The sequence below is a fragment of the Giraffa tippelskirchi genome, chromosome 6 (assembly GCF_054371585.1).
Source record: "Giraffa tippelskirchi isolate mGirTip1 chromosome 6, T2T-mGirTip1v1.2.pri, whole genome shotgun sequence".
NCBI lineage: Eukaryota > Metazoa > Chordata > Mammalia > Artiodactyla > Giraffidae > Giraffa > Giraffa tippelskirchi.
The window spans coordinates 120,684,643-120,708,633 of record NC_137280.1 but is presented as its reverse complement, the minus strand read 5'-3'; the positions used below and the strand labels follow the sequence as shown (position 1 = coordinate 120,708,633).

The 23,991-nt window shown below is 51.9% G+C and overlaps 1 protein-coding gene across 2 annotated transcripts in view; it reads right to left on the bottom strand.

The window, feature by feature from the left end:
* Positions 1 to 3,718: 3,718 nt before the first annotated feature.
* TGFBI (transforming growth factor beta induced) overlaps positions 3,719 to 23,991 on the bottom strand; it is a 35,350-nt gene continuing 15,077 nt past the window's right edge. The window contains exons 3-17 of one of the 2 annotated variants that reach the window (XM_081495600.1): positions 21,825 to 21,889; positions 20,451 to 20,611; positions 19,972 to 20,136; positions 19,596 to 19,742; positions 17,412 to 17,553; positions 14,217 to 14,429; positions 13,244 to 13,381; positions 12,504 to 12,649; positions 11,520 to 11,656; positions 10,553 to 10,683; positions 8,030 to 8,154; positions 6,457 to 6,559; positions 5,794 to 5,873; positions 4,814 to 4,838; positions 3,719 to 4,355 (exon numbers count right to left, since the gene is read on the bottom strand). In XM_081495600.1, coding sequence (XP_081351726.1) covers positions 4,315 to 4,355; positions 4,814 to 4,838; positions 5,794 to 5,873; positions 6,457 to 6,559; positions 8,030 to 8,154; positions 10,553 to 10,683; positions 11,520 to 11,656; positions 12,504 to 12,649; positions 13,244 to 13,381; positions 14,217 to 14,429; positions 17,412 to 17,553; positions 19,596 to 19,742; positions 19,972 to 20,136; positions 20,451 to 20,611; positions 21,825 to 21,889 — 1,819 coding nt within the window. In that variant the 3' untranslated portion in view covers positions 3,719 to 4,314. Of the gene's footprint in view, positions 4,356 to 4,813; positions 4,839 to 5,773; positions 5,874 to 6,456; positions 6,560 to 8,029; positions 8,155 to 10,552; positions 10,684 to 11,519; positions 11,657 to 12,503; positions 12,650 to 13,243; positions 13,382 to 14,216; positions 14,430 to 17,411; positions 17,554 to 19,595; positions 19,743 to 19,971; positions 20,137 to 20,450; positions 20,612 to 21,824; positions 21,890 to 23,991 lie in introns of both variants that reach the window. The other variant, XM_081495601.1, reaches the window with a different exon arrangement.

Sequence of the window (23,991 nt, the reverse complement as noted above, 5' to 3'; positions counted from 1 at the left end):
ACCCAACACCCCATCTCAGGCCTGACCTCTTCCCTGAGCCTGAGGCTTGAATACCTAAAAGCCTCCTTGACATCCCACTTGGATGTTTAACGACTTCTTCAATGTAAAATATACAAAGCAGAAACCTTACTTTCCTTCCAGTGGCAGCTTTTCTTCTATTCATTTTTTGGTATATACCGAAAAGAATTGAAATCAAGGCCAGACATTTGTACACCCACATTCATAGCAGTATTATTCACAGTAGCCAGCAGCAATCCAACTGTCCACTGATGAATATAATGAATAAACAAAATGTGGTATATACACAGTGGAGTATCATCCAGCCTTGAAAATGATGGAAACTCTGATACATGCTACCATGAGGATGAACCTTGAAGACATTACGCTAAGTGAAAGAAGTTAGTCACAAAAAGAAAAATACTGTATGATTCTATTTATATGAAGTCTCTAGAGTAGTCAAATTCATAAAGACAAAAAGTCAAACAGTCGTTACCAGGGGCTGAGGGAAAAGGAAAATGAGGAATAAGTTAAACGGATATAGTTTCAGTTATGAAAGATGGAAAGAATCCTGGAAATTGGTTGCACAATCATGTGAATGTGTTTAATGCCACTGGATTATTCACTTAAAAAGAGTTAAAATGGTAAACTCCATGCTACATGTATTTTACCACAATAAAAAAAAAAAATCTGATCATGACACACCTCTCATCATCTCTCTCCCTCAACTAAAACCCCCCATGGCTCCTCATGGTCTGAAGGATAACCGCAGCCCACAAGGTCAGGCATGGTCTGACTCCCAGATATCTATCTCAGCAGATGAATTTTCTCTACTCCCCTCTGGCCACATGTGCCAGGGACTTTATGCACACTGTTTTTTCAGTCAAACGCTCTTCTCTAGCCCTTCATTCTGCAGGTCTCAGTGTCAATTCGGCCACGCCTGTGATGGATGGAGCTCTGATGGCAGGGACCTTGCAGCTGCCTGGGGGTGCAGGTGGCTTTATGGAGCCTGTCTCCAACAGGCCAGAGCTGGAAGTTTCCCATGCGGCAACCATACCTCAATTGCTCCCTTCCTCCTCACCCAGTCCTCCCACCACCCAGGAGTAGGTGTGAAGAGCAAGTCATCTGTGCCCGAGGCTCCGTTTTGGGCCTCTTGGGCCATTGGGTGTGTGTGTGGGGGTGGAGTACGGGTGCGTGTGTGGGTGTGTAGGGGGTTATCCCAGACTCCCTCCACCCCTGCACTTATTCTCTGAACTGGCTCAGTCTGGGAAGTGAACAGAGGACCCCGTCGAGCGGATGTGTTCCTTTCCTTGCCAGGCAGGGACAGCCAGGGAGGCGGCCCCATTTGACTTTTTGGGGCAGGGCATCAGGCCCAACCCTCATTCCGTGGCCTTCTTTCCTGGCTTTAGAAAGCTTTCTGAGCACAATATTCCGGGCAGCTCCGCTCAGGCCATGACACTGAGTTATTGTTTCAAGCACAAAGGTACTCTCCTCCACAGGGGAACTCCCTCTTGTCTCCCTTCTTTGCTGACATCCACATGGCCGGGGTGTCCACAGTTGGTACTGACCCACTCCCGGCCCCCCAGCAGCAGGTAAACAAGTGGTGGTCTAGGCTGTGCAAGGAGATCCCAGGCCACCGGGTCTCCCCAGGAGGCCCCCCAGCACCTGTGCCCCACTCGTCCATGGCTGCCAGGGCTCCTCCTCATTGGACCCTAGGGTGGGTGGGGCACAGGGGTGGCTAATTGTTTAGGGTCTGGTTTATGTTTCAGTCCCTACCTACACTGTGACCTGGCAAACTACCTCACTTCTTTGAGCTTTCTTTTCCACAGCAGTAAAGTAGAGATTCTATGAGTCCTTGGCCTTCCTGCATGGCGCTACTGGTAAAGAACCTGCCTGCCAATGCAGGAGAAGCAAGAGATGCGGGCTCCATCTCCCTGGGCCCAGAAGTTCCCCTGGAGGAGGAAACGGGAACCCACTCCAGTATCCTTGCCTGGAGAATCCCGTGGACAGAGGAGCCTGGTGGGCTACTGTCCATAAGGTCACAAAAGAGTCAGACACGACTGAAGCAACACATGAGTCCTTACCCATTTCACAGGGCTGACGGAAGACACAGAAAAGATAATGCATTCAGGAGCATAGCCACGCAGTGGCCCCTCCTTTGCCCCATCACTGACCTGGCCTCCTATGGGAAAGCCCTGGGGCTTCGATGCTGAGGGTCTTTGTGGTCCTCTCTAGCTCAGAGGCCTGGGAGCCTCAGAGTGACAGTGGGGAGTGAAGGGAACCAAGCAGAGCCCCTTTCCCTTCTCCTCTGCCTTCTTTGTCTGGTTGGGGCTCAGCAGGCAGGGCTCAGCGTGGCCTCAGCAACCTCCTGGCTGCTCTCTTACCTTCTGATACAACACAGGGCATCGCACACCTTCCTCCAGTGCTCACCCCTCCCTGGAAACATCCAGAGGCCGACCCCTTGGCCCTGGGTGTCCATCCTCAGATGGCAGCACCTAAGCTTAGCCTGAGTCTCTGGGAAATGCAGGGGTGGGGATGTTTAGAACCCAAAAGGGAGCTCAGTCTTCTTTGGCTGGGAGAGGGACGGAGGGCCATGGCTGTGCATGGTTCTGTCACAAGGAGGACTATCCAGCTGGTAGAATGGACAGAGCCCTGCTTATGGAGGAGGCTGGGATGGGACCGGGCTGGGGACACAGGGACAGATGGTGGGGCTTGGACATTTTTAAGGAATTGTGTGGTGATTTTTGTTTTCCACGAAAGGATCTTTAAAAGTTACGCTAATAGCCTCTTTGGGTTCTGATGGCATCTTGCAACACACAGGTGTGTGGATGTGGGTTCTCAAAGAGTAGCACAGCTGCAGCACCCCCAGCATGAGCAGGGCGTCAGAAGTAGCCAAGCCTGCAGGAACCCCTAGGGGCGGGTGGCCCGACCAAGCATGTGCAGAAGGCTAACCCTCACCTCTCGGGACATCTCCCCAGCCTCCTGCAGCCTGACCTCCCCCTCACCACCCCTAGGTCAGCCCCTTCAATTCCTCCTACTTCCTCCCACTTCCTGGAGGCCCCACTTGCTCAGATTCCTTCCTGCCTGTCACGGAGTCCTTCAGAGTCCATGTGGATGGGCAGGCGACAGGCAGTGCCATTAGCAGATCAATGAGTCTCTTCCCCTTGAGAACAGGGCCTTGTCTCCTGACCAAGCCTAACACTCATATCTAAGGAATGAAGGCATGGATGACTGTATTGGATGATGTGTAACGGCTGTCTTTCCGCAGACGTGGAGCCATACTGGGGAGGGGCTGTGTCTGCTCCTCCACGGCTCTTTCCCTGGCAGCACCATCTCTGGGTTGTTGGGTCCCTTAAGTCAGCCTTGGCCGAGTGAAGTGGGGAGGGCAGGACTGTCCCAGTCTCCAGGGAAGCAGGATGCCTTTGGGAAAGACACTACAAAAAGGCTCCCAGCTGCCCCAATCCTGAGGAGTTCCAGACAGCACGGTTAAGAATAAGGATACTTAACGCTATGCTGAGTGTTTTATAAGAACCATGTCCTTTCATTCTCACGGTGGACCTATGAAGTCGATGCCATGATCATCCCCATAGACCATCCCTCAGGGCTTCTCGCCTAGCTGCTCCTGGTGGAATTTCAGTGGGTGGAATGTCACAGCCCCAAAAGACAGAATCCCAACCCTGTGAATACCCAGGCCAGCACACTGTTCCCATCCACGTACACATATGTTTCTGTGGTTTTATTATTACAAACACACCATGGCTCTGCCACACCTGGGGACTCCTGAGCTCCTCATGCTCACCGACCCTCTCTTTTCTAAGTGGACAGGGTCACACAGAAGGGTCCAACCCACATGGAGGCACGAAAAACATTTGACAGAAACATTCAACTCATAGCTTATAAGGATGCCATTTCTCCAACTGTGAAAGAGCTTTAAAAACACCGTGCCACGTCGCCCTCGCGACGCTGGATGGCCTGATTCATGTTTTGTGAGCTTCAGAAACTTTGGCTCCCTTTTCCAGTGTACGTGGCACAGGCAGGAAATTCCAACAGGTCCTTGCTGGAAGTCAACGTCAGGCAGTGACATCCAGGACTCTGCATTGCAGTGGGCTAACCACCATGTTTAGGGGGCAAAAATGAAAAGTCTATCTCTCTCCCTCCTCCCCACCCCCCACCCTCCCAAGGCTCAGATCTCATTACGGTGTGGCCCATGGACATCAAAGTGTGATAATTTGGTTTTAAAAACATTCAGTCTCTTTGGCAAAATGAGAGAAAGTGGCAGGGAGCTGCTGAAATGCATTCCTCCTGCGGTCCTTCGCACTAGTGCTTCATCCTCTCTAATAACCGCTGATAGACAGGGGCTGAAAAAGAGACATTGGAGAGGTGAGAAAGGTGCAGACTTCCCACGTCTGTCTAGGACACTGTCATGAGACCAACAGCCTTCCTCTGCCACCCTCTCCTGCACAGAGCATATGCTTTCTGGTTTGTAAAACTTCCAATCTTACTTAGTGATGATCGGAACTGAGGTACCCTCCATTTCCCAGCTTGGGACCATATCCTCACCATAGGCTCCTGCCAAGCCTCCGTGCAATATTCCCAGGTTCCCAAAGCCAAAACCTCATATCAACCCTGAAAGGTTGGTACTCTTATCATCTCCATCTTATGGAGAAGGAAACCAGGGGTTCTGTGCCTGACCCCAAAGGCCGTGTTTCATGGCACCATGATATTCTTTCTACAGACAGCAGATGGCAGGTTTTGGCCTGTTTAGGGGTAAGACTTAAATAAGTCTATGAGAACGTCAAACCCAGACCAGACTTACCTAGTTTCACAGAGCTCTGCGTAGCCTGAAAGGAAACACAAGGTGTCAAGGTTTCTAGCAGCAGTTATACCTACAATTGCTCATGGCACTGGCTTTGCCTAGGGCCATCCTTACTCAGAAAAAAATGGTGGGGGTGAGGAAGAGGAAGGGGAATTGTGGAACTGCTAGCCCCTGTGGAGCTCCAGAGCCAGGCTTCTCCCCAGACTATCATCTGGACCTTGGGGAGCTAGGACCACACAAGGGGTGGCGATCACGACAGGAACTCTGGGCCAAGAACCCTCCTCAGGGAGCACTAAGGAGACCCCCCTCTGTCCAAACGTAAAGTGACATATTTCACCTCCAGGTCTTTGGGTTAAGGACCACCTTCTGCAGCCTTGTGTGTTAAAATGCAAACTTCCTGCAACACACTCCATATTCCCAAGGGACTCCACCTGACCCAAAGCAGCAAGGGAGCCTGCATGGGATCCCTGGACAAGCTGGGGAGCAGGAGAAGCAGCACAGAAAGTCAAAGAGGCTCTGAGAGGGAGGTGAGGCTGGGGGTAAGAGGGGTGGTTCTTCGAGCTGGCCCAGAATCCAGAACCCACACCACTGCCCAGCAGAGCCCCGGCATCAGCCACGCTGGGCTATGTCACAGAAGATGGAAGAGTGACCTGGAGGCCCAGGCTCAGACAGGCCAGCCCACTATCAGGAAAATTCAGGATGGGCTGTCCTTCTTGGTCAGATGGATTCTCACCAGCTGCAGCTTCCCCACAGACAGAGGCTTGAAGGCCTGGGCTATCACCCACAAAGGAAACAGGCTTCCTAGGTTTTTATTCCAAACTCCCCACCAGCCAGAGCTAAGGATACTCCAATGGGAGTGGGGAGAAATGACGGGAGAGCCCTGGACAGACAGCCAAAGGAGACAGGAGAGTCCCCTCCACGGGCCCGAGCACAGGACCCACAGCTATTCAGGCCAGGGGCCCACAGAGCTGGCATCATACCCTGGAGAATGCAGACGCCTGTCTGAAGATTTCAAGCGCAGAGTCTGCAAGTTCGTCACCTCGTTCCTGAGGTTTGTTGGCTGCAGATAAAAGAAAAGGCAGCTTGGATGAGAGAGAAATGATTAGCATGTCATTCAGAACTGCCAGGACTGAGGGGCACTGTTGGGTTTTCTGGCTTACATCCTCAGATGAAGTCTGCCTTCATAACGTTCCTGAACTTGTGGAGGAATTTAGCCCATGGGGAGAGAGCTCAAAGAAAGGTGAATGCACAAGTGAGGGGAGAGGCTGGGCTCCACTGTAACTTGGTTGGAGGTAAAGAGAGCTCAGCCGGGGCGGGATGCTATAGGAGGCATGTGCTCTGACCCACGTTCACAGCACCAACATGTGAAAAACAACTGGGCTCTGTTTGCGTGGGGCTGAGACAGTGAGGCAATTCAGCAGAGAGATAGCTCTCCTTCAGTTACTGGTGTAGCGCATCTGGGCTGAGAGTTTCTAAGTCGCTTTTTAACCAGCCCCAGCCATGCTGTTCACGGATGCTCAGTCTGCACGTTCCACATTCATTCTCATCTTTGCCGAGAGCAGTGTTTCTACTGAGTGCTAATGGCCATGTGCAGAGACAGAGTGGTGGCAGGCTGAGTGGGATGTGGTCCTTTAGGGCCTTACCTGGAGGCTGCAGGACACTGGAGATGGCGTGGACCACGCCATTGGTGGCCATGATGTCCACCTCAGCAACAGGTTCCTTATTGACAGTCACCACGTTGTTTTTCTGGGAGAAATAGAGACAATGATTGTTGAACGTGGACCCTGCTTATCTCCATCCATTCTTCAACCGAGCAAATGTTTACTGAGCATTTCTAGATGCCAGATCCTATGCGAAGTACTAAGAACACTCCAGTAACTGGAATAGTTACTGCCAGTGATAGACCACTGGTCTAGTGGGTTCTAGGTATTTATTTAAACTTTTAATTTGGTGCTGAAGTATAGCCGATTAACAATGCCACGATAGTTTCAAGTGAACAGCAAAGGGACTCAGCCATACACATATGTATCTATTCTCCTCCAAACTCCCCTCCCACCCAGGCTGCCACATAACACTGAGCAGAGTTCCCTGTGCTATACAGTAGGTCCTTGTTGTGGTGGGTTCAATTTAATCCCTTATGTGGACTCAGCACGTTGCAATTCACAAACGCTCTTTTGTATGACTCACTTAGTCCTCACAGCAGTGCATGGTGAGAAGGTAGATATTAAGGCCCCACTTGACAGAATGGGAAACTCAAGAGAGCCCAAGTGCCACCTTAAGCTGAGGAGGAGGACAGCTGGGGACAGAAGCCAGGTGTCCAGCTCTGGGGGGAGGGTTCTTTCCACTTTTTCTCCATGTCTGGCTTCAGATTTTCTCACAGGGTGTATCTGTCTCAGGCTTTCCTGAAAGACCCACGAATCAGACCCAAGGGGGAAGGGGGAAGTGAAGCCAGAGACCAACAGGACCCTGACACCCCGAACCAGGTGCTGAGAGGCTCTCAGATAGCCTGCAGAAGTCACAGGTCAGGCCATCCCTGCCCGCTGCCTGCCTTCCCACACTCCCGAGAGAAGCTGGCGAGCACAGGGATGGCTGGAGGCCAGGAGAGGCATGAGGAGCAGAAGCTAAGCTGGCCACATGCTGCAAGGTGGCTGTCCACAGGGTAGGGCAGGGTGGGGCAGTCAGTGGCCTTGGCCGGTGTAGGCAGGGAGGCCCCAGCAGCTTCACTTTGAGGTAGGGACCCTCTGAGGCGGCTCCAAAGGAGAATGGGTATCATCAACATGCAGAGTGAGGGAAGGGGCACAGATCAAGTATCAGAAGAAAAAGCCTTTTTTTTTTTCTTCTGGGCTGGTTTGGTTCATGGTACAGCTCAGTGAGGCCCTGGACTTGGGGGTGATGGAGTGGGAATGGATCTTTCAAGACATGTAAGTAATTGCTTATCAGTTCCTTAAGGGGGGGTTATATTTAATAGCTTCTCTCAGATGCCTATTAGATGCTTTATTCCCCTGCAAATCTGGAAGTGCTTATTCATGTCTAAGCACAATCTCCCTTAATTTCTTCGGAAGACTCATTTTTCTTTTCTTTTCTGATAAAATACACTCAGAGATTCAAGATGCATCTTAAACACAGTGTGTGTCTAATGCCATCCTAGGGATGAGCTGTGTCCTGGAGCCCCAGTGGCAGGGCACTGCCAGCCTTTTAACTGTTACACACACTCACTGAGCTGACTTCCAGCTTGTCGCCTTGGAGAGACTTCAGCCGCACCAGGGCCCCGATGCCTCCGCTCACCAGGATTTCATCGCCAACGTGGTATTTCAGGATGTTGGCAAGCTCCTTGGCATTGCCTGCAGGTGTGTGGGAAAAGAAAGCAGAGTTAATCCTAAGGCTGGTAACTGGTGTGGTCAAGGAGGGCCCAAAGGAGAAGATGCAGGTGGTCACCCCTATAACAGAGAATCCCCTGCCCAGGTAATAAGCACTTATTGAGTACCTACTGTTTGCTCAGCCCTCTACCCCATCATTTGCATAATGATCAGGGGAACAAGTCATATGACGGTGGCCATGAAGCTACCCATGCATTTGACACTACCCGTGCTGCTAGGTTTAGTACACGCTTCTGTGATGCTGAGAAGGAGTTAATCCATACTCCTCTATGAGTGTGACTCATGTTTCCATGACTAAATAGTTGCTTGGGAAGCCAGGGGTCTTTCCAGCACCGGCATCTGAGACATTTCATCATCAGCATGGCTCCCAACAGTTATAACACAGCACTGAAATGTTTACACATTCTGCCCTCAAATGCATATTCTGAGACGGCTGTTTCCTGAAGGGAGAACTTTAAAAGAGTCGACAGCTGCAGTCTGGAGGAGCTATGGAGCCGATGAGGTCAGGGCCGAGGGGGGTATCCCTCCGCGGCGTCCCTCCTCATCACGTCTCAGCATTCCTTCCAGCCCACATCAGCTTCTCCACCAACTGCGGAAAGCAGCCAATTGCTCATAAAGGTGCACAGGCATTTCCCCAATTAAGTGTGGGAGGCAATTCTTAAAGCCGCCAGCTGCCCTTGCAGCTTCATCATGGCCTTCCCAATACTCATATTACCAGCCAAATGGCTGGATACCCCCAGGGCTCATGGATGGCTATTTCCAGCATCTTGAAACTGAGAACAGAGGAAGCTTGAAAGCACTGTGGGGAGTTCACTTGGCTATTGCTGAATTCATACGAGTGCCATGGAATGGAGCCATCAGGTACCAAGTGATTTGCAAACACCCGGAGCTTGGAGCTGACAAGTTCTTCTTCCACAAAAATACAGCCTGGAGGTGCCGAGCCCAGTTGGCTTCTGGGGTGGGAGGGGTCTCTTTCTTTCTAGATCTCTAACATTTGGGTCAACCTCGGACACCTGGATGGGCTCCGTCACCCCTAGGCATGCTGGGGTCTAATCCTGCCTGCAAGCCTGGGGGAGGGCATGTTTGGGGAGCCTTGCCCAAGCCCTCCCTCAGCTCCTGCACAACTGAAAATGAAAGGCAAGCCGAGCAGGCTGGGTCACCTGGGGAATATTCCATTCCTGCTGAACAGAGAGAGAATGGAAAGTTTATGTTCAGAATGAGCTTCTCCTCTCTCCTCCGGAACACATGTCAGCACCATAGACACAGGCATTCATTTAGCAATAAAGAAAATTGAACAGGACACAAACTCAGTTCACAGCTGCCAGAGCTTTCTATTCACTCTGGAGTGGCGGAGGCAGGGGAGGTATAGATGATGTGGGCCCCAAAGTTTGGCTGAGGTCCTTCCTCCTCTTCCTCAGGCTCACCTTTCTGTGGTGGGGGGAGGGCAGTCTGGTTCCCAGGCACGCATCAGCGTACACACCGCAAGCCCACCCCACCTCCCATCATCATGGCCATGACGCTGTTACTGATGGGGGAACGCATGCCCAACACCACAGGCAATGTTTATTTAATCCTCACAACACTCTAAGCAAGGTATTCTTACCACTCTTACTTTCTAATGGGAAAACTGAGGCCCATAGAGGCTAAGCAACTTGTTAGAGGTCACTCTAACCCTGGCAGAGCCAGGGTTTGACCTGCTTTCAGATAATCCGGGAGCCCAAGCTCCTAACCACTAGGTTGTCTCTCAAACATCCCAACTCAACTGCTCAGGGCCCTGACTAGCTTCTTGGTAAAGCTTTCATCTCGAGGAGGGGGACGTGGTGTAGGGCGACAGCTTCATGAGCAGGTTCTCACAGATCCTCAGGGGAAGACATGCCCTGCTGATTGGGCTGGTTGTCATCTATCCTCAATTCCTTTCTCCTCTTCTCCATCTTGTTTGCTGCCCAGACAGGCTGACTGCCGTGAAGTGCATCATTCAGGCTCCCTTGTCCTCATGCAGCCAGCTGCCAGGAGGTTGCTCAGGGAGGCCGTGGCACCTAGAGGCCCCCTTGCCATGGCTCTGACCTCAGCAGTGTGTGGCTCCAGTCGCTGTCCTGTGCCCCTCATCCTAGGGTCTCCCGGGTCATGCCCTCCCTCAGTCACCTGCTTCCTCAAGCACCCCCAGGTCTGCGGTGATAAACATCAAAAGGTATCTCACCCCTTTGTATCATCACCCTTTCCTGGTCCCTTAACCCTGCCCACAGCTCTGCAAATAATCTTAAATTCCTTTCAGTCAAACCCTTTGCCAATGGTTTCCTGCTGGAATCCTGACTGAAACGGTTATTTGAGAAAAGTAGACAAATGTACTTAGGTGCGTCTTTACCCATGAGTTTGTTCAGTTCTCCACGGGGCAAGGCTTGGAAGGCTTCATTGGTAGGAGCGAAGACCGTGTAGACTCCTTCCCGGTTGAGGGTCTCGGTCAACCCTGCAGACTGGATGGCGGCCACCAGCATGCTGTGGATACACACATGGAACACATCACCTGCCGGTGGGTGGAGGGGGTTGTCATGTGCCCAAATCCAGCACCACTGTGGGCAGGTGGAGCCCAGAGCACTGGCATTCACACCCTTGCTGGGTTTTGTACAAACAGGGAACAATCCCAGTCTGCATCTTCTCTCCATAAATGCAAAGCTCAGTGACAAGCCACAAGTCATTGGCCAGAGGGGGAAGGACAAAGGGAGAGATCAGAGCAGGACTGACCTACAGACTGACCGAGCCACAAGGGCCCTGGGGACGTGATTCTGGGGGCTGGGGGTGTGGCAAAGGTGGGTGGTCTCCCAGGTTCTTATGCAGGTGGCTGAACTCAGTGGCAGGAACCACTCAATGTCATGGCACCCAGTGGTGAGTGAACAGGTCAGAAATGGAGGGAGCAGGGCAAGGAACCAGAGTGTCACTGGGAGTCCGAGAAGGAGAAGCCAGGAAACTGCCAGGGCCTGGAAGAGGACACTTCACAGGGCGACTCACTACAGGCGCAGAGCCAGGCGTGCTCAGCTTCCCTGGGACTTAAAAAGGAGAGTGGGATGCTTTCCTCGAACTTGAGGATAAAAGTGCAGCCCCTCCCTCTTCCCATGGACTTGAAGATTACCCTCCAGAAGCAACCCTTCTTCTCAACCTAAGCTTTCAAGGTGACCCTCATCCTTTCTGAATCCCCGGCCAGGGAGGTCACATCGGTGCACAGCCAGTGTTCACTAACCCCCGAAGAAGTGGGAAGCTTGACGGACAACTGGCACCCAGCGTCCTGCCCTAGTGTGACCACATGGCAGAAATCCCCTGGGCATAGGCCCAGTTACCTGAAGCGATTGTCCCCCTTCAGGACGTCCATGACAGTCCCCATTGGGGGGGTCAGCATCCGGTCCATGGTGAACAGGGTCCCGTACCTCCCCCTCTTGTCATGGGCTGCGATACAGCTGTTCTCAATGCACAGGCTCTGTAAGAGGTGCAGAGAAAGGCCAGGTTACTCCCCACCCAAAGCAGGGGCCTCCCGATTTGTTCAGGGCATGTGCTGGTGGCTTCATCCACAGAGATCAGTGAATATATATGGGGCGCAGCCTTAAGACTAGGATAAAAGGATGTGCTTTCTCCAAGAAAGAAAAAAAATAAAAATGGTATTCCTTAAGGTAAGAAGAGCCATCGAGGCCCCAAGAAATTTACAGACAGGGCTCATAATGAGATTATTGTGTGATACGAGAGGGCCATTGACAATGATCAAATGAAGTGACAGAGTCTACTGATCTATTCATTTAACAGATGACAACCATCTTTAGCCAAATGGTGCTGGCTGGTCCTGAGCAAGGGCTATGTTGTATTGTACTTCCTGTTTGCTATGCCAAGGTAATAGGTGGGTTTGAAGAGAGAGAAGAAACAGTTGAAGAGAGAAGAGAAGCTTTTGGGTCAAGGAGGGCTGTGTGGTTAGTTCAGGCGACCTCTCTTCACAAAAGCTAAGACGGATCCAAACCCTCTATACCTCCTCCCTTCGTTCATCACTCTGGGTTCAGGCTGGACAGCTGCTTACCCAGCCAGGCCAGTCAGATGTGCAATTAATTCCCAAAGGCCTCCACAAAAGGGGGTCAGACACTTTTGGCAAAACTCCATTTTGATACTTTGATATCAGATATTCTTTCTAAAATTCCTTCCTTCCTTCCTTCCTTATTAGAAACTAGTTCTCAGGCAAGCTCCTACTTAATAAGCACTTTATTTTTTTAAAAACACTAATATAACTTCCATTGCTTGGAGCTGAGATAAAGAAAGAGCATGATTTAGGACCCAGAACTTACATTACGATAAACAAAAACTCTCAGTTTCTTGCCTCCCAGAGTATCCAGGGTCTGTCCATGGTACAGATACTTGGAGGCCAGCTGATCTTTAATCATGTGGTTCAGAAGCAAATTCTTCGTCCGGGCATTAATCGGAGGGGTTCCATCTGCAAGAAAAGGTGTGGTCAGGTCTGAAACCGACTTTGGAAATGAAGAGAATAGAGACCATGCAGCAGAAAGCCTGATCCCCCTTTTGGAAATGGAGATTGAGAAATCCAGCAAGGCTGCCAATATTCCTTAACATCTGGTATCTTCTGTGAATTAAAAAAAGAAAAAAAAAGTTTGAGATCATCAAGTGTGTTTGGAATTTTGCCCTAAGAGGGAAGAGAAGGCCTGGACACAAGTTGGCCCTTCTCTGCCCTTCCCCATGGCCGTGGCTCAGCTGTATCCTCACTATGACCTCCCGACTGTCACAATGGCAATCGACCTCACAAAGAGAACAACAAGGGAGCACTCTGCTCTCCCGACAGATGCACAGTTCAATTCTGAGGACCAGGTCCCCATACGCATCCTCTGCTCTGCCAAACGAAACAGCAGCACCTCTTCACTTTCTGGTGAAGTCACATCTGCTTTCGGCTGAGCTGGGTGGAAGCACGAACAGTCCGTGGGGAGCTATAAATCGGGCAGCATGTCGCGGAGGTGACAGCAGAGGGACAGCTGCCCCCAGGGACAAATGTGCCAGGCTGCCTTCCCCACGATACCTTTGAAGACAGAATTCATGGGGGCCAAGAGGGTCAACCGCTCATTTCCGGAGAGATGAGAGCCGAGGCCAGCTTGTCGGAAAAGGTCAATGGCTGTGGAAACATCGGAGTCTGCAGCCAACTCAAATAGCGTCTTGGCTACAAGGAAGGAGAAAGTGGGTTCAAAAGTTAAAAGTGCTGTTTTCATTTACCATTCATCCATCCCAGAGTATGACATACATCAGCAGGAATGTCATTTCTTGAGCAAACAACCCCTCTAAAACGCTGCTGGGGCACAGAAGGTTTGTGACATCGGGGGAATGGTCCCCCAGAAAACCTCACTGGATGGGGAAGTGCAATGAGGCTCAGGTGGGCAGGGGGCCTCTGTCCCAGCCCTTGGTTGGGGTCCTGTCTGCTGCTGGGGAGGAAGAAAGCACATGGTCTGTGCCATGGCTTCTGAAGAGCTGACAGTGCCAGTGACCACACCCATGGAAAGCTTTCTTCTGGGTTGGTTTTTCCCCTATGAAATCCTCTTACTTCTTAGTAGAACTCCCTGGAAATCCAAGATGGCACAAAGATGCTGAACGGAGCCCAAGCCAAAGTCTACTCTCTCTTTTCTCCCTAGGCCAGTGACCCTAAGATGCTTGGGCACAACTGAGAAAGCAAATGCTCTGAGGTCAGCAAATGGCCCTCTGTGCCCAACCAGAACAGGCAGAGCTTCTGAAAGGCTCCTGTGGTTGAGCCTCCCCAGACACCTTCCATGGCCCTACCCTGCTCACAAGATAAAGCCTGGACTCCCAAGCCTGCAGCTCTAGATTCTTCACAATCTGGCAAAACCTGCCAGGTGCCCAGGCCATCTCTCCTGGGATGCTGTGAGCCAGGTACAGGCAAGGAAACAGCTCCCAAGATCCCTGAATTCCCCCAGGCACACCACCATGGGTGGCACAGGGGACAGTGGACCGGACAGGCCCAAGGCCCTCGAGGCCTGGCTCACCTGAGTCAGGGATGAGCAGCTCGTCGATGAAGTGGATCACGCCATTGGTGGCCAGGACGTCTTTGTTGGAGATGATGGGCTTCCCGTTGATGGTGAGCATGTCCCCGCTGCAGCCTACCTCCAGCGTGGTGCCCTCCAGGGTCTCCAAGGACAACCCTGCCACAATGGCTTCGGCACACATGGCCGACTTCAGGATGTGGTTGTTGAGCAGGTCTGGGGGCCGAACAGGACACAGGTCAAGTCAGTGCCGGCCAGGCTGACCTCAGGCGTCACCTCGCCGCCTGTCCACAGCTGGGAGGATTCCATCATCTCTGAGGCTAACAATCAGATGAGCCTGGGGCACCACATGGACTGGATCCTTCTCCTCCTCGCTTCCTAGCCTAGCCTCTAAAACTACCTAGGGCTCTGTGGTCAGACTGCCTGAGTTCAAATCTCACCTCAGCCACTTAGCAGCTGTGGGACCCTGGGCAAGTCACTGAGCCTCTTTGAGTCTCAGCTTCCTCACTGGTTAAGAGGAAGCACACACAGCATTCATCTCTTAGGGCTGGTGTAAGGATGACATGAAGCTAAATCTAAGCACCCAGCACAGTGCCTGACGACAGAGTAAATGCCCAACAAATGCTAGTGATTAGCTTCTTAGGTGGCGCTAGTGATAAAGAACCCGCCTGCAAAGGCAGGAGATGTAAGAGACATGGGTCTTCCTGCGTCAGGAAGATCCGCTGGAAGAGGGCATGGCAACCCACTCTAGTATTCTTGCCTGGAGAATTCTATGGACAGAGGAGCCTGGTGGGCTTCAGTCCACAGGGTCACAAGAGTCGGATGTGATAGAAGCAACTTAACACACAGCATACACCTGAACTTCAGGGTGAATTCTCTTATGTGTATCTGAACCACCCGGATGGAAAACCTCAGATGTGTTTACTTTGGGATTTTTTATCTACTGACCTTTCATAAAAATGAAGTGTGGTAGGAAAAGATGAAAAACTGTAGCATATGAAAGTTCTGAATTATCTGAAGATCTTGTTTTTGTTTGTTTGAACGCAATTCTCTGGTGGCTCAGACAGTAAAGAGTCTGCCTGCAATGTGGAAGACCCGGGTTTGATCCCTGGGTCACAAAGATCCCCAGGCAAAGGGCATGGCAAACAGTATTTCTGCCTGGAAAATCCCATGGACAGAGGAGCCTAGCAGGCTACAGTCCATGGAGTTGCAAAGAGTCAGACACAACTGAATGACAAACAGAAACACAAGGGTCTACTTAGTTGCTGTGATCTGAGAGGTTGGGGATGGTGATCAGTAAGCCATGGTCTCTGCTGCCCCACTCACCCCATACGTAAAGCAAAAACAGAATCGTGCTTGTTCAAGTGCTGCTTTAGCGTTAGGGCAGGGCCTGGGGGTGCTGAGGCTACAAGGAGCAGTGGAGGGAGATGTACCCCATCCCCTGCCAGGCAGAGCTTGTTCCAGGACTGAGGGTCATGGGGGCCCTCTGTCTTGTGTTCTCAACACAGAGGCAAGTTTCAATGTGTCCTGAGTGTGGGAACCAAAACCATACTGTCACACACAGGAGGAAGCTCTGAGGCCCAGCACAAGTGTTGAAGGCCATAAAAGCCAGCACAGACCAGCTTCGGCCAGTGGGGAAGACAAAGGACTGCAAGACCGCTATGGGAATGAGGTCTTGGGGATTGAGTTTCTCCAGGAAGAAAGGGAAGGCTAGGGTGGGGTGGGGGGACTTGACGGGAGGGTAAGCCAGGCCAAGGCTGGAAGCCAGTCTGCCAATGGGCACACCAACCCAGGGCCACTTCTCATCTGTCAGCTAACCCGCTAATCACCAGCCTTCTGTAAGGGGGACCAGGACTGCCTGCCTCCCCACTTGCCACCACAGCCCCTCACAGAGGGCCCTGGCTTTAAGCAAACAGTTTCCTGAGTGGGAAAAGGCAGGAGTGCAAAAGGGATAAACCTGGGGTGTTTTCTCACTTTATAAGAAAGTGTTCTGATACTTATAAAAATAAAAAGGTACTTGGTACAAAACATGTTTTAGGGAGAAAACAGTTCTAAATAAAAAGCTAAAATGCTGCGATGCACCTAAGTCCCATCTCCTCGGAAGCCTTCAGGACCCTCAGGTTGCGGGAACCACCCCCTCCCTCACCCCCCGCCGTCCTCATCCCCGTGACCTTGGGAGCATCTCCATCACTGCACTCAGCACATCAGATCCCAACGACCTGCTTTTAAGCCACCACACCAACTAGACTTAACCTTCCCTGACCTGGACTGCATTCACTTTGGCAGCCTGGATTCCTGGCCCCACAATGTCTGGACACAACAGCTCCCCATTTGTGCCTTCAGAAATGTGCCCTTTCCCATCTCTGCAGAGCTGCAAGGAGAACGTTTTACATTTATGGGGTGTCTGAAATGCATTAGGCATTTTATATAGCACATTTCAAAGGTGGGTTTAAATAGATTCAAAAGAAGTGAAGTCATCCCTGGATTATATTTGGGAGGAGTAAGTGTGGTTGGAGGGTTGGGGTACACAGGGGACCAGGGATCTACTTCCCTTTGCAGGGAACTCAGGGACCCACAGGCAGCGTCTCAGGAGTCCTGGAGCTGGGGGGAGGGTGGCAGAGTCTGGCCTCCCCTCCTAATCTCCCTCATAAGCTTGGTCCTTCACTCTCCTCTAGGAGTAACCAATGCTCCACCTAACTTACCAGCCTAAGAAGGTGAGGAAGGACTGAGCAATGAAGAATCAAGAGCTGACTGTTACCGGTTTTTAATTATAATTTTGGACTATCCCTGAGTCCCCTGGCCAGACACAGGAAGAGTTCAAGGGTCAGCATGATGATTCCATTTTAAGGATGTCAGGACAGGCCACCCTTTCCCCACACCTCCAAGCTGCTGTCCATGCTGGCAGCCTTGCCCTGGCTTTGTTCATCTGGGCCTTTAACTCTTCCTGACTCTGGCCAGACCTTACTTTGGACCTCCAGCTCTGCATCCTTCCTCAGCCCAGCTGTGTCCCTAGACAAGGCTGCTGGACTCCTTATTGGGCCCTCTGACCAGGGTTCTGCTCTGGTCTCTGCGGAGACAGGGTCCAGCCAGGAGCAATGGGACAGGATGGCAGGCGGCAGGTCTTGGACCAGAACCAGCCTGGGGCTTCATCTGGCTACTCTAATGAGGCAGCCGCAGCAGCAGCCCAAGGGTGCTCACCTCTCAGGGCCTCTGGGTCCCCCAGGATCCGGTTCAAGGTCTCAGCGGGGATCTTCTCGAAGGCCTCATTGGTAGGGGCCAAGAGTGTGTACTGGCCATCACTTTCGAGCAGAGTGTTGAGCCCTGATGCAGCCACAGCAGCCTGTGGGCAGGGAGCAGATGGAGCATTCCCTGAGGGCTCTGGGAATCTTCACCAACTGGAGGCACACGCCAGTGGTCTCACCAGTGCACCTCTGGAGGGTTCCCGGCTTTTGTAGAAGCCCCAGATGTAAAGACAAACCAAACCAAGGCTCACTTCTTCCCATCCCTCCAGGGGGCTCCGCCCACTCTGGTCATCCTTAGCTGCTGCCCTGTTTTCCTCCTTTCCAACCCTGGGCCTTGGCCCTGCAGTGTTCCCTCTGTCCTTTCCTTGCTTCTCTGCCTCCTATTTCTTCTTTGGGCTTTGACGGAAATGTCATTTCTCTAGATAGTCAGCTTGGCATTGCCCTCCATCCCTACCCCAGCCTGCCCCGCCTACTACCCCCTGATGAAAACAAGTACCTTTGGATTAGACACACACGCACAACTTGCTGTCCTCACGTTGCAGTTCAGTCATTGTTGGGTGGTGATTATGTGTGTGAGCTCTGTGAGCGTAAGGATGATAACCCCTTCTCCACAGAGCAGCCAGACGGCTCTTCTAAACGCATCCTACTGCTATCAGGATAAGCCATAGTCCTCATCCAGTCTCCAAGGCCCCACCGGGTTTGGCCCCTCCAGCCTGGCCACTCCCACCTCACCTGCTGGCTCCCTAGTGCTCTTCACTCAGTCCTGCAGGCCTCCTTGCTCGCCCTGCTTCTGAGCCTTACTCCCCCTCTCCCTTCTGCCAACTTAGCTCTTGCCCCCATGTCTTGTATAACTGGCCATTCCCAATGTTCAGGCCTCAGCTCAAAAGTCACCTCCTTGACCAACTAGACCTTATGGGTCTCCCCTGCTCACCACTCACTGCCTGACTTCACAGCACTCAGCATCATCTGTGACGGCCTTGTCTGTTTCTTGTCTGTGTCTCCCAAGAATGTAAGTGCCAGTGAAGACAGACTTTGACTTATTCTCCTCTATTCCTCTGAACACACTAGGGAAGTAGCAGGGGCTTAATGAGTACATGTCAGCAGAAGAAAAGACGGGTATTAGGGAGAGCCAAAGGGAAGAAGAAAGCAAGGAATATTTGCAAAATCTGAACAGCAAGAGGAAGTTACTCAGTGGGGATCAGCCACCACTAATCAAAAGCTGTGCCACCAAGTTTGTGGGAACAGCAGCCCCCTGCAGACCCCCAACCTTTGAGTGACCCAGAAGGAGGCAGGGGAAGAGGGTGGACAATGGGGTCCCCAGGAGCCCCCAGAGCCTCCTCCTGAGTCCACTCAAGTGCCAGCCCAGCCTGGGGGTGTTTGTCTCTCTGTGTTGGAGATCTCCAGGGGAGGAACCACCCCACTCCCACTTGGCATCCTTTGTGGTCAGGAAGTTCTCCTTGAATCAGGGCAAAAACCCTGACAGGGAAGCTTGTGCTAACTTCCTCTGGGCAGCTGTGGCTAAGAGGAACGCCCGCCTGCCACCACAGTTGTAAGATAAATGCCTGCTGGGCAGGGGGACCGGAACAGCGTTCTGGGACTCAGAGCAGGCAGAAGCCAAGCCAGATGTCAGTTCCCAGGCTCCTGTGTCTATACTCGTGGCCTCTCTGCTGGTCTGGGCTCCAAAGAAACAGGAGGTATGAATGGAACAAGGATCCCATGGTGGGGACATGTGATCCAGAAGACCATGCAGCCTGAAAGGCCATTTCTCTAGTCCCACAGGTAAGTACCAGCCCCTGGCAGGAGGAGCCTTCCCACTCCGGAACGCACAATGCATGCCCAGGCTGCAGTACAGCTACAGCCACAACCTTGGAACTTTCCAGGGGAGTCAAGGAAAAGAAACTTTACAAGGGAGAAGTCCGGCAGGTGGACATTCCCAGCAGAAGATTATGATGTCTTCTTGTGGTCAAACTGACCACCTAACTAGTAAATTCACCATGTTTATGGGCATCAGAGGAACTTGCTCCATGGTCACCTAAATGCCCATGAGCATAGAGACATCCTCCACCCTTCCCACAGAAGAAGGCCCTCTTGGGAGGTGGTGTATCCCCAGGCTTTCCCCCGCCCCGGGGTTGTCCCTTACCCGCAGGGTCTCAAAGGTGTCTTCAATCTCAATGATCTGCTGGATGTTGTTGGTGACGGTGGAGATGACCTTATCAATGAGGTGCACCACGCCGTTGGTTGCATGGTGGTCTGCTTTCAGCAGGCGGGCACAGTTGACGGTCACGATCTGCCCAGAAAAGGAGTGAGCGTGAGCGGTTAACACCATGGAGGCACAGCCTAGAAGCCCCAGGAGGGGAAACCACAGGACGGAATGTGGAGAAGCAGGTGCAGGAGGCAGAGGACTGTCCACAGATGACCTCACCTGCAGGACACGACCCCAGAAACCCGCCCACACATGGACCAGGCGCTGGCTCAGGGTGGGCATGGGGCAGAGCCGTGGAAGTAGGACTCCCTACCCCATTGGGATAGTGGTGGATCTGGATGTTGGAATTCTGGTACATGGAGGTGAGGGCCATGCCGTGTTTCAGCTCGTCCGTGAGCACCCGTCTGTCCACCATGTGATAGCGGAGGGCGTTGAGCAGCTCGATGTTGACGTTGCTCACCAGGGAGTCCAGCACTTCCTAGGAGGAGGGTCAGCATGGCCGTGAGGGGGCTGCAGGCCCCATGCTCAACAGATGGGGCCCTGCCACCCTGGGAAAGTTGCCCCGGGGACCCCCATTCCTCCAAAGACCTCTCCTCTGTGAGCACTGAGACCTGTCTTGCCACCTAAATGGATGGGGCATTGGTAGACACCTGGGGAGGTATATTTAGCTCAAGAGCCACGGCTTTATCTGAGGGCTTAAAGAAGACATGTCCTGAGACGGTGGGAAACCACTGCAGTCTCAGTAAGACGGTCCCCGGGATGAGAGCCCTGGGCATAAGGAGGTCATCTCACAGCTGGCAAAGAGGACCAAGCCTCGTTGCTGGGGGCGAAGATGGTGAAGCTGCCGGGTCCTTCCATCTCGGGCCTCAGCTTCTCCGTGCGGTCCGTGTACAGCTGAGTGGTGGTCGCGCCGACGACTCCCAGGGTCTCGTACAGGTTAGAGAGTGGCAGGGCTGCAGGGGCAGAGGATGGAGTAGGGATGGCCTGGGGGACTCCCGCGGCCAGACCACACCCTTCCTTGTCTGAGCACACCCACTGGAGGAGGCCAGAGACAGCCTGCTGTGGGGAGCCCAAGAGACCAGTCACGTGCTTCTCAGAACAGCTCCACAGCCAAGGGCTTCCCTATGTGAGCTCAAGGGATCGGTCATTTTTGACTACAGCAGAGCAAAGCTTTTGTTCATAGACAATCAGATAACACAGGTAGGAACATACACCAGAAACAGATAGCCCAATTACAAGCTAGTCTTAAGGACTTATCTAGTTGTTTTTGAAACTGGTTCCTTAATGGCTTCCACTAGAATGAAAGAGATCTCAGAAGTGCTCTGGGTATTTGCAAGTAAAAAATGTTATTTCCTGAAATAGCCTGAAGCTCTGGAGGACATTCCTCTCACACCGGGAGTTTCTCATGTTCCTTTTAAAGGAGCTGAAACTAAGGCCCTAAGGCACCCCGCCCCCTCCAGTTCCTTCTCTTCCCACGTTTTGGGCCTGTCCTGCTACTCAGTAGGAAGGCTGCAGCCCCTGCCCTTGTCACCCTCTTTGTGACCTTGGTACCAACCAAATCACCCCCCTACCTCTTAAACCTCAATCTCACACTCTCAACTAATGAACTAGCAAAGATTTCAAAGTTAAAACAAAAAATCTTCCTTGCACGGTCCCCAGAGGTGTGCAGGACTAAAGGACAGGATCTGATTTCACACAGGTGAATTCACAGGTACCACACTGTCTGTGGGCCCAGATGGTACCCTTGGCTGACTCCGGGAAAGCCAGCCTGCTACTCCCATCCCTATGAGCTCCAAAGGGGCCAGGTTCCAACAGTTAGGTGGGGTGGCCTGATGTGTCCAGCCCAGCTGGAGGCCAGGCCTGCCCTGTCTGCTCTCCAGCAGGGCTGCTCAGCAATGCTGGATGTATTTAGAATCTCTTGCAGCCAGAGAGCACAAAGGCAGGAGCCTATGCCTGGTGTGGAGGGCACAGGCGGGTCAGGACCAGAGTCTTGTTTCTCCAGCGTGTTAAGGAGGTCGGCTTGCACAGGAAGGACACCATGGGAAACTGGCTGTTTCCAGCCTCCTTCCTCTAGACCCCCATTCAGACTCTGCTGTCCTTCACATGGGCCCTCCTCTCTCCCTCCCTCCTCCCCTCCATCTGCACCAATAGGCAAGGCTTATTCACCTGCAGGACAGCCCTTCTCTCCTGGGACCTTCTCATACCCAGGACAGCACTCGTAGCTGATGACTCTGCAATGAGACACACACATGTATTAGGCAGGGCTTCCCTCCCCTCCCGTGTCACTGGTCCTCGCTCTGGGAAGGGACATGATGGGGCGAGCACACAGCCTGCTCCTGGAGGAGATCACACACTCGGTCATCTCTGCACCTCTCATTGGCAAGGAGCTTGTCATACCTCCTCAGCTTTGTATATGGTACTAGCAATGCCGTCATTTACAGTCATGCAACTGGGATACAGCCAGAGGACTGTGGCAGCATATTCACAGTGGCATTAGAAAACATCCTCACCTGAAATTTATCTCCAGTATAATTCATGAGGAACCCAGTGGGAACAATTGCTGAGAGGCAGCAGGAAGGAGGAGGAGGAGCTCTGGAGTTTTCTGGTTCTGAGTCTGCCACTAACTAACCAACCCGGGCCTTGCCATACAGTCTTATCTCCTCTTTGGGCCTCAGTTTCCTCATCTATAAGACGTAGACATGTACTGTGTGATGGTCATCGGACTAAATAGCCCATGAAATTCTAGCTCTCTGACTTAATAACCATGAAGGGTAGCATATTTATGATCATCAAGTTTTATTCCATTTTCACAACCAAACTTTACAATTAAAACAAAGCTCTTTTTATCAAGATGCTTGCTGCTACTGCTGCTAAGTCGCTTCATTCGTGTCCGACTCTGTGCGACCCCATAGACGGCAGCCCATCAAGCTCCGCCGTCCCTGGGATTCTCCAGGCAAGAACACTGGAGTGGGTTGCCATTTCCTTCTCCAATGCATGAAAGTGGAAAGTGAAAGTGAAGTCGCTCAGTCGTGTCCGACTCTTCGCGACCCCATGGACTGCAGCCTATCAGGTTCCTCCGTCCATGGGATTTTCCAGACAAGAGTACTGGAGTGGGTTGCCATTGCCTTCTCCGTATCAAGATGCTTACTGCTTCCTTAAATTAAAAACAGAATTTTAATCAATGAAAACCTCTATATGGTTTCAAAATCTACAAAGGATTCGATAGTAATGTGTTCTCCATCCACCCTCATCCTTCAATCTTCCTTCCAGGAGGTAACTGATATTGCCAGTTTGTGAGATTCTTTGTATATGGATGAACAAGACTGGCAGTTTATAGTTTTAAACTTTGACATCACCTGACATTAAAACTTAGACCAGCCCATCATGGCACACTCACCACCTTCTGGAGGTCTGAAACATAAAGCTTCAGTTAACCCAACATCCCAGGGAAACCCAAAAGACTGAAGATTTCAAAGAGCAACACAAGGAAGTAAGTGTTCCAGGAAAGACCAGCTTCATATCAAAACCCCCTGTCCCATCGAAGGCCACTCTTGCACCAGCGCTGTGAGCACAGCCCCTTCCTTGGCAACCCTGGGGCCTGAAGCCAAGAGCCATGTCCAGCCACTTCCTTTCTTGCCCATTTGTCCTTCAGGACAGGAGAGAACATAGCCTTGAATCACAGTGGGTTTACCTCCGAACTGCTCACCACAGCCTCTCACAGGCTGTTTAATGACATTATAGATAGAAGAGAAGCAGGCAGATGGGGCAGAAGTTTAAGCTTTGGGGGTAGGAGGGAGGGGGTGCTGCTCTCAATGAGCTGGGACATTCTGCTGTCACTAATTCCACTGGAGTTGTCTCGGGGAAGCTCTGGGTGTCATGTGAACCAGTTCATCTGTCATCCAGGGGGCTGTCTCAGACACAGATTAGGATACTCAGGCTGCCAGGGAGCTACAGGTGTCCCTGTGCCAGGAACAAGCCCCTAGGACATTTCTGAGGAGTGACATCACACGCACTCTTCTCTGTCCTTCTTTCTGCATCCTTCTGACTCCTTCTTCCCCCCTTTTCTCTCAGCCCTCCTCCCATCCCAGTCCTCTTGAACCTTTCAGCCCTGCTTAAAAGGGTGAAACAGGCTGGTGGTCTCAGGACTGATCTCGACTGACTCACAGTTTTATTTTTGGAAACCAGTCATCGTCTGCAACAAAAGTGAGATCTGACTGCCTTTCAAAGGCAACGTGAGGTAACTAAATAGGATTAGGAGACTAGGCTTGTCATCTATCAGTAACTTGCAGGGTGGCCTTGAAAGTTCATTTCTTTCTCTGGGTCTCAGTTTCCT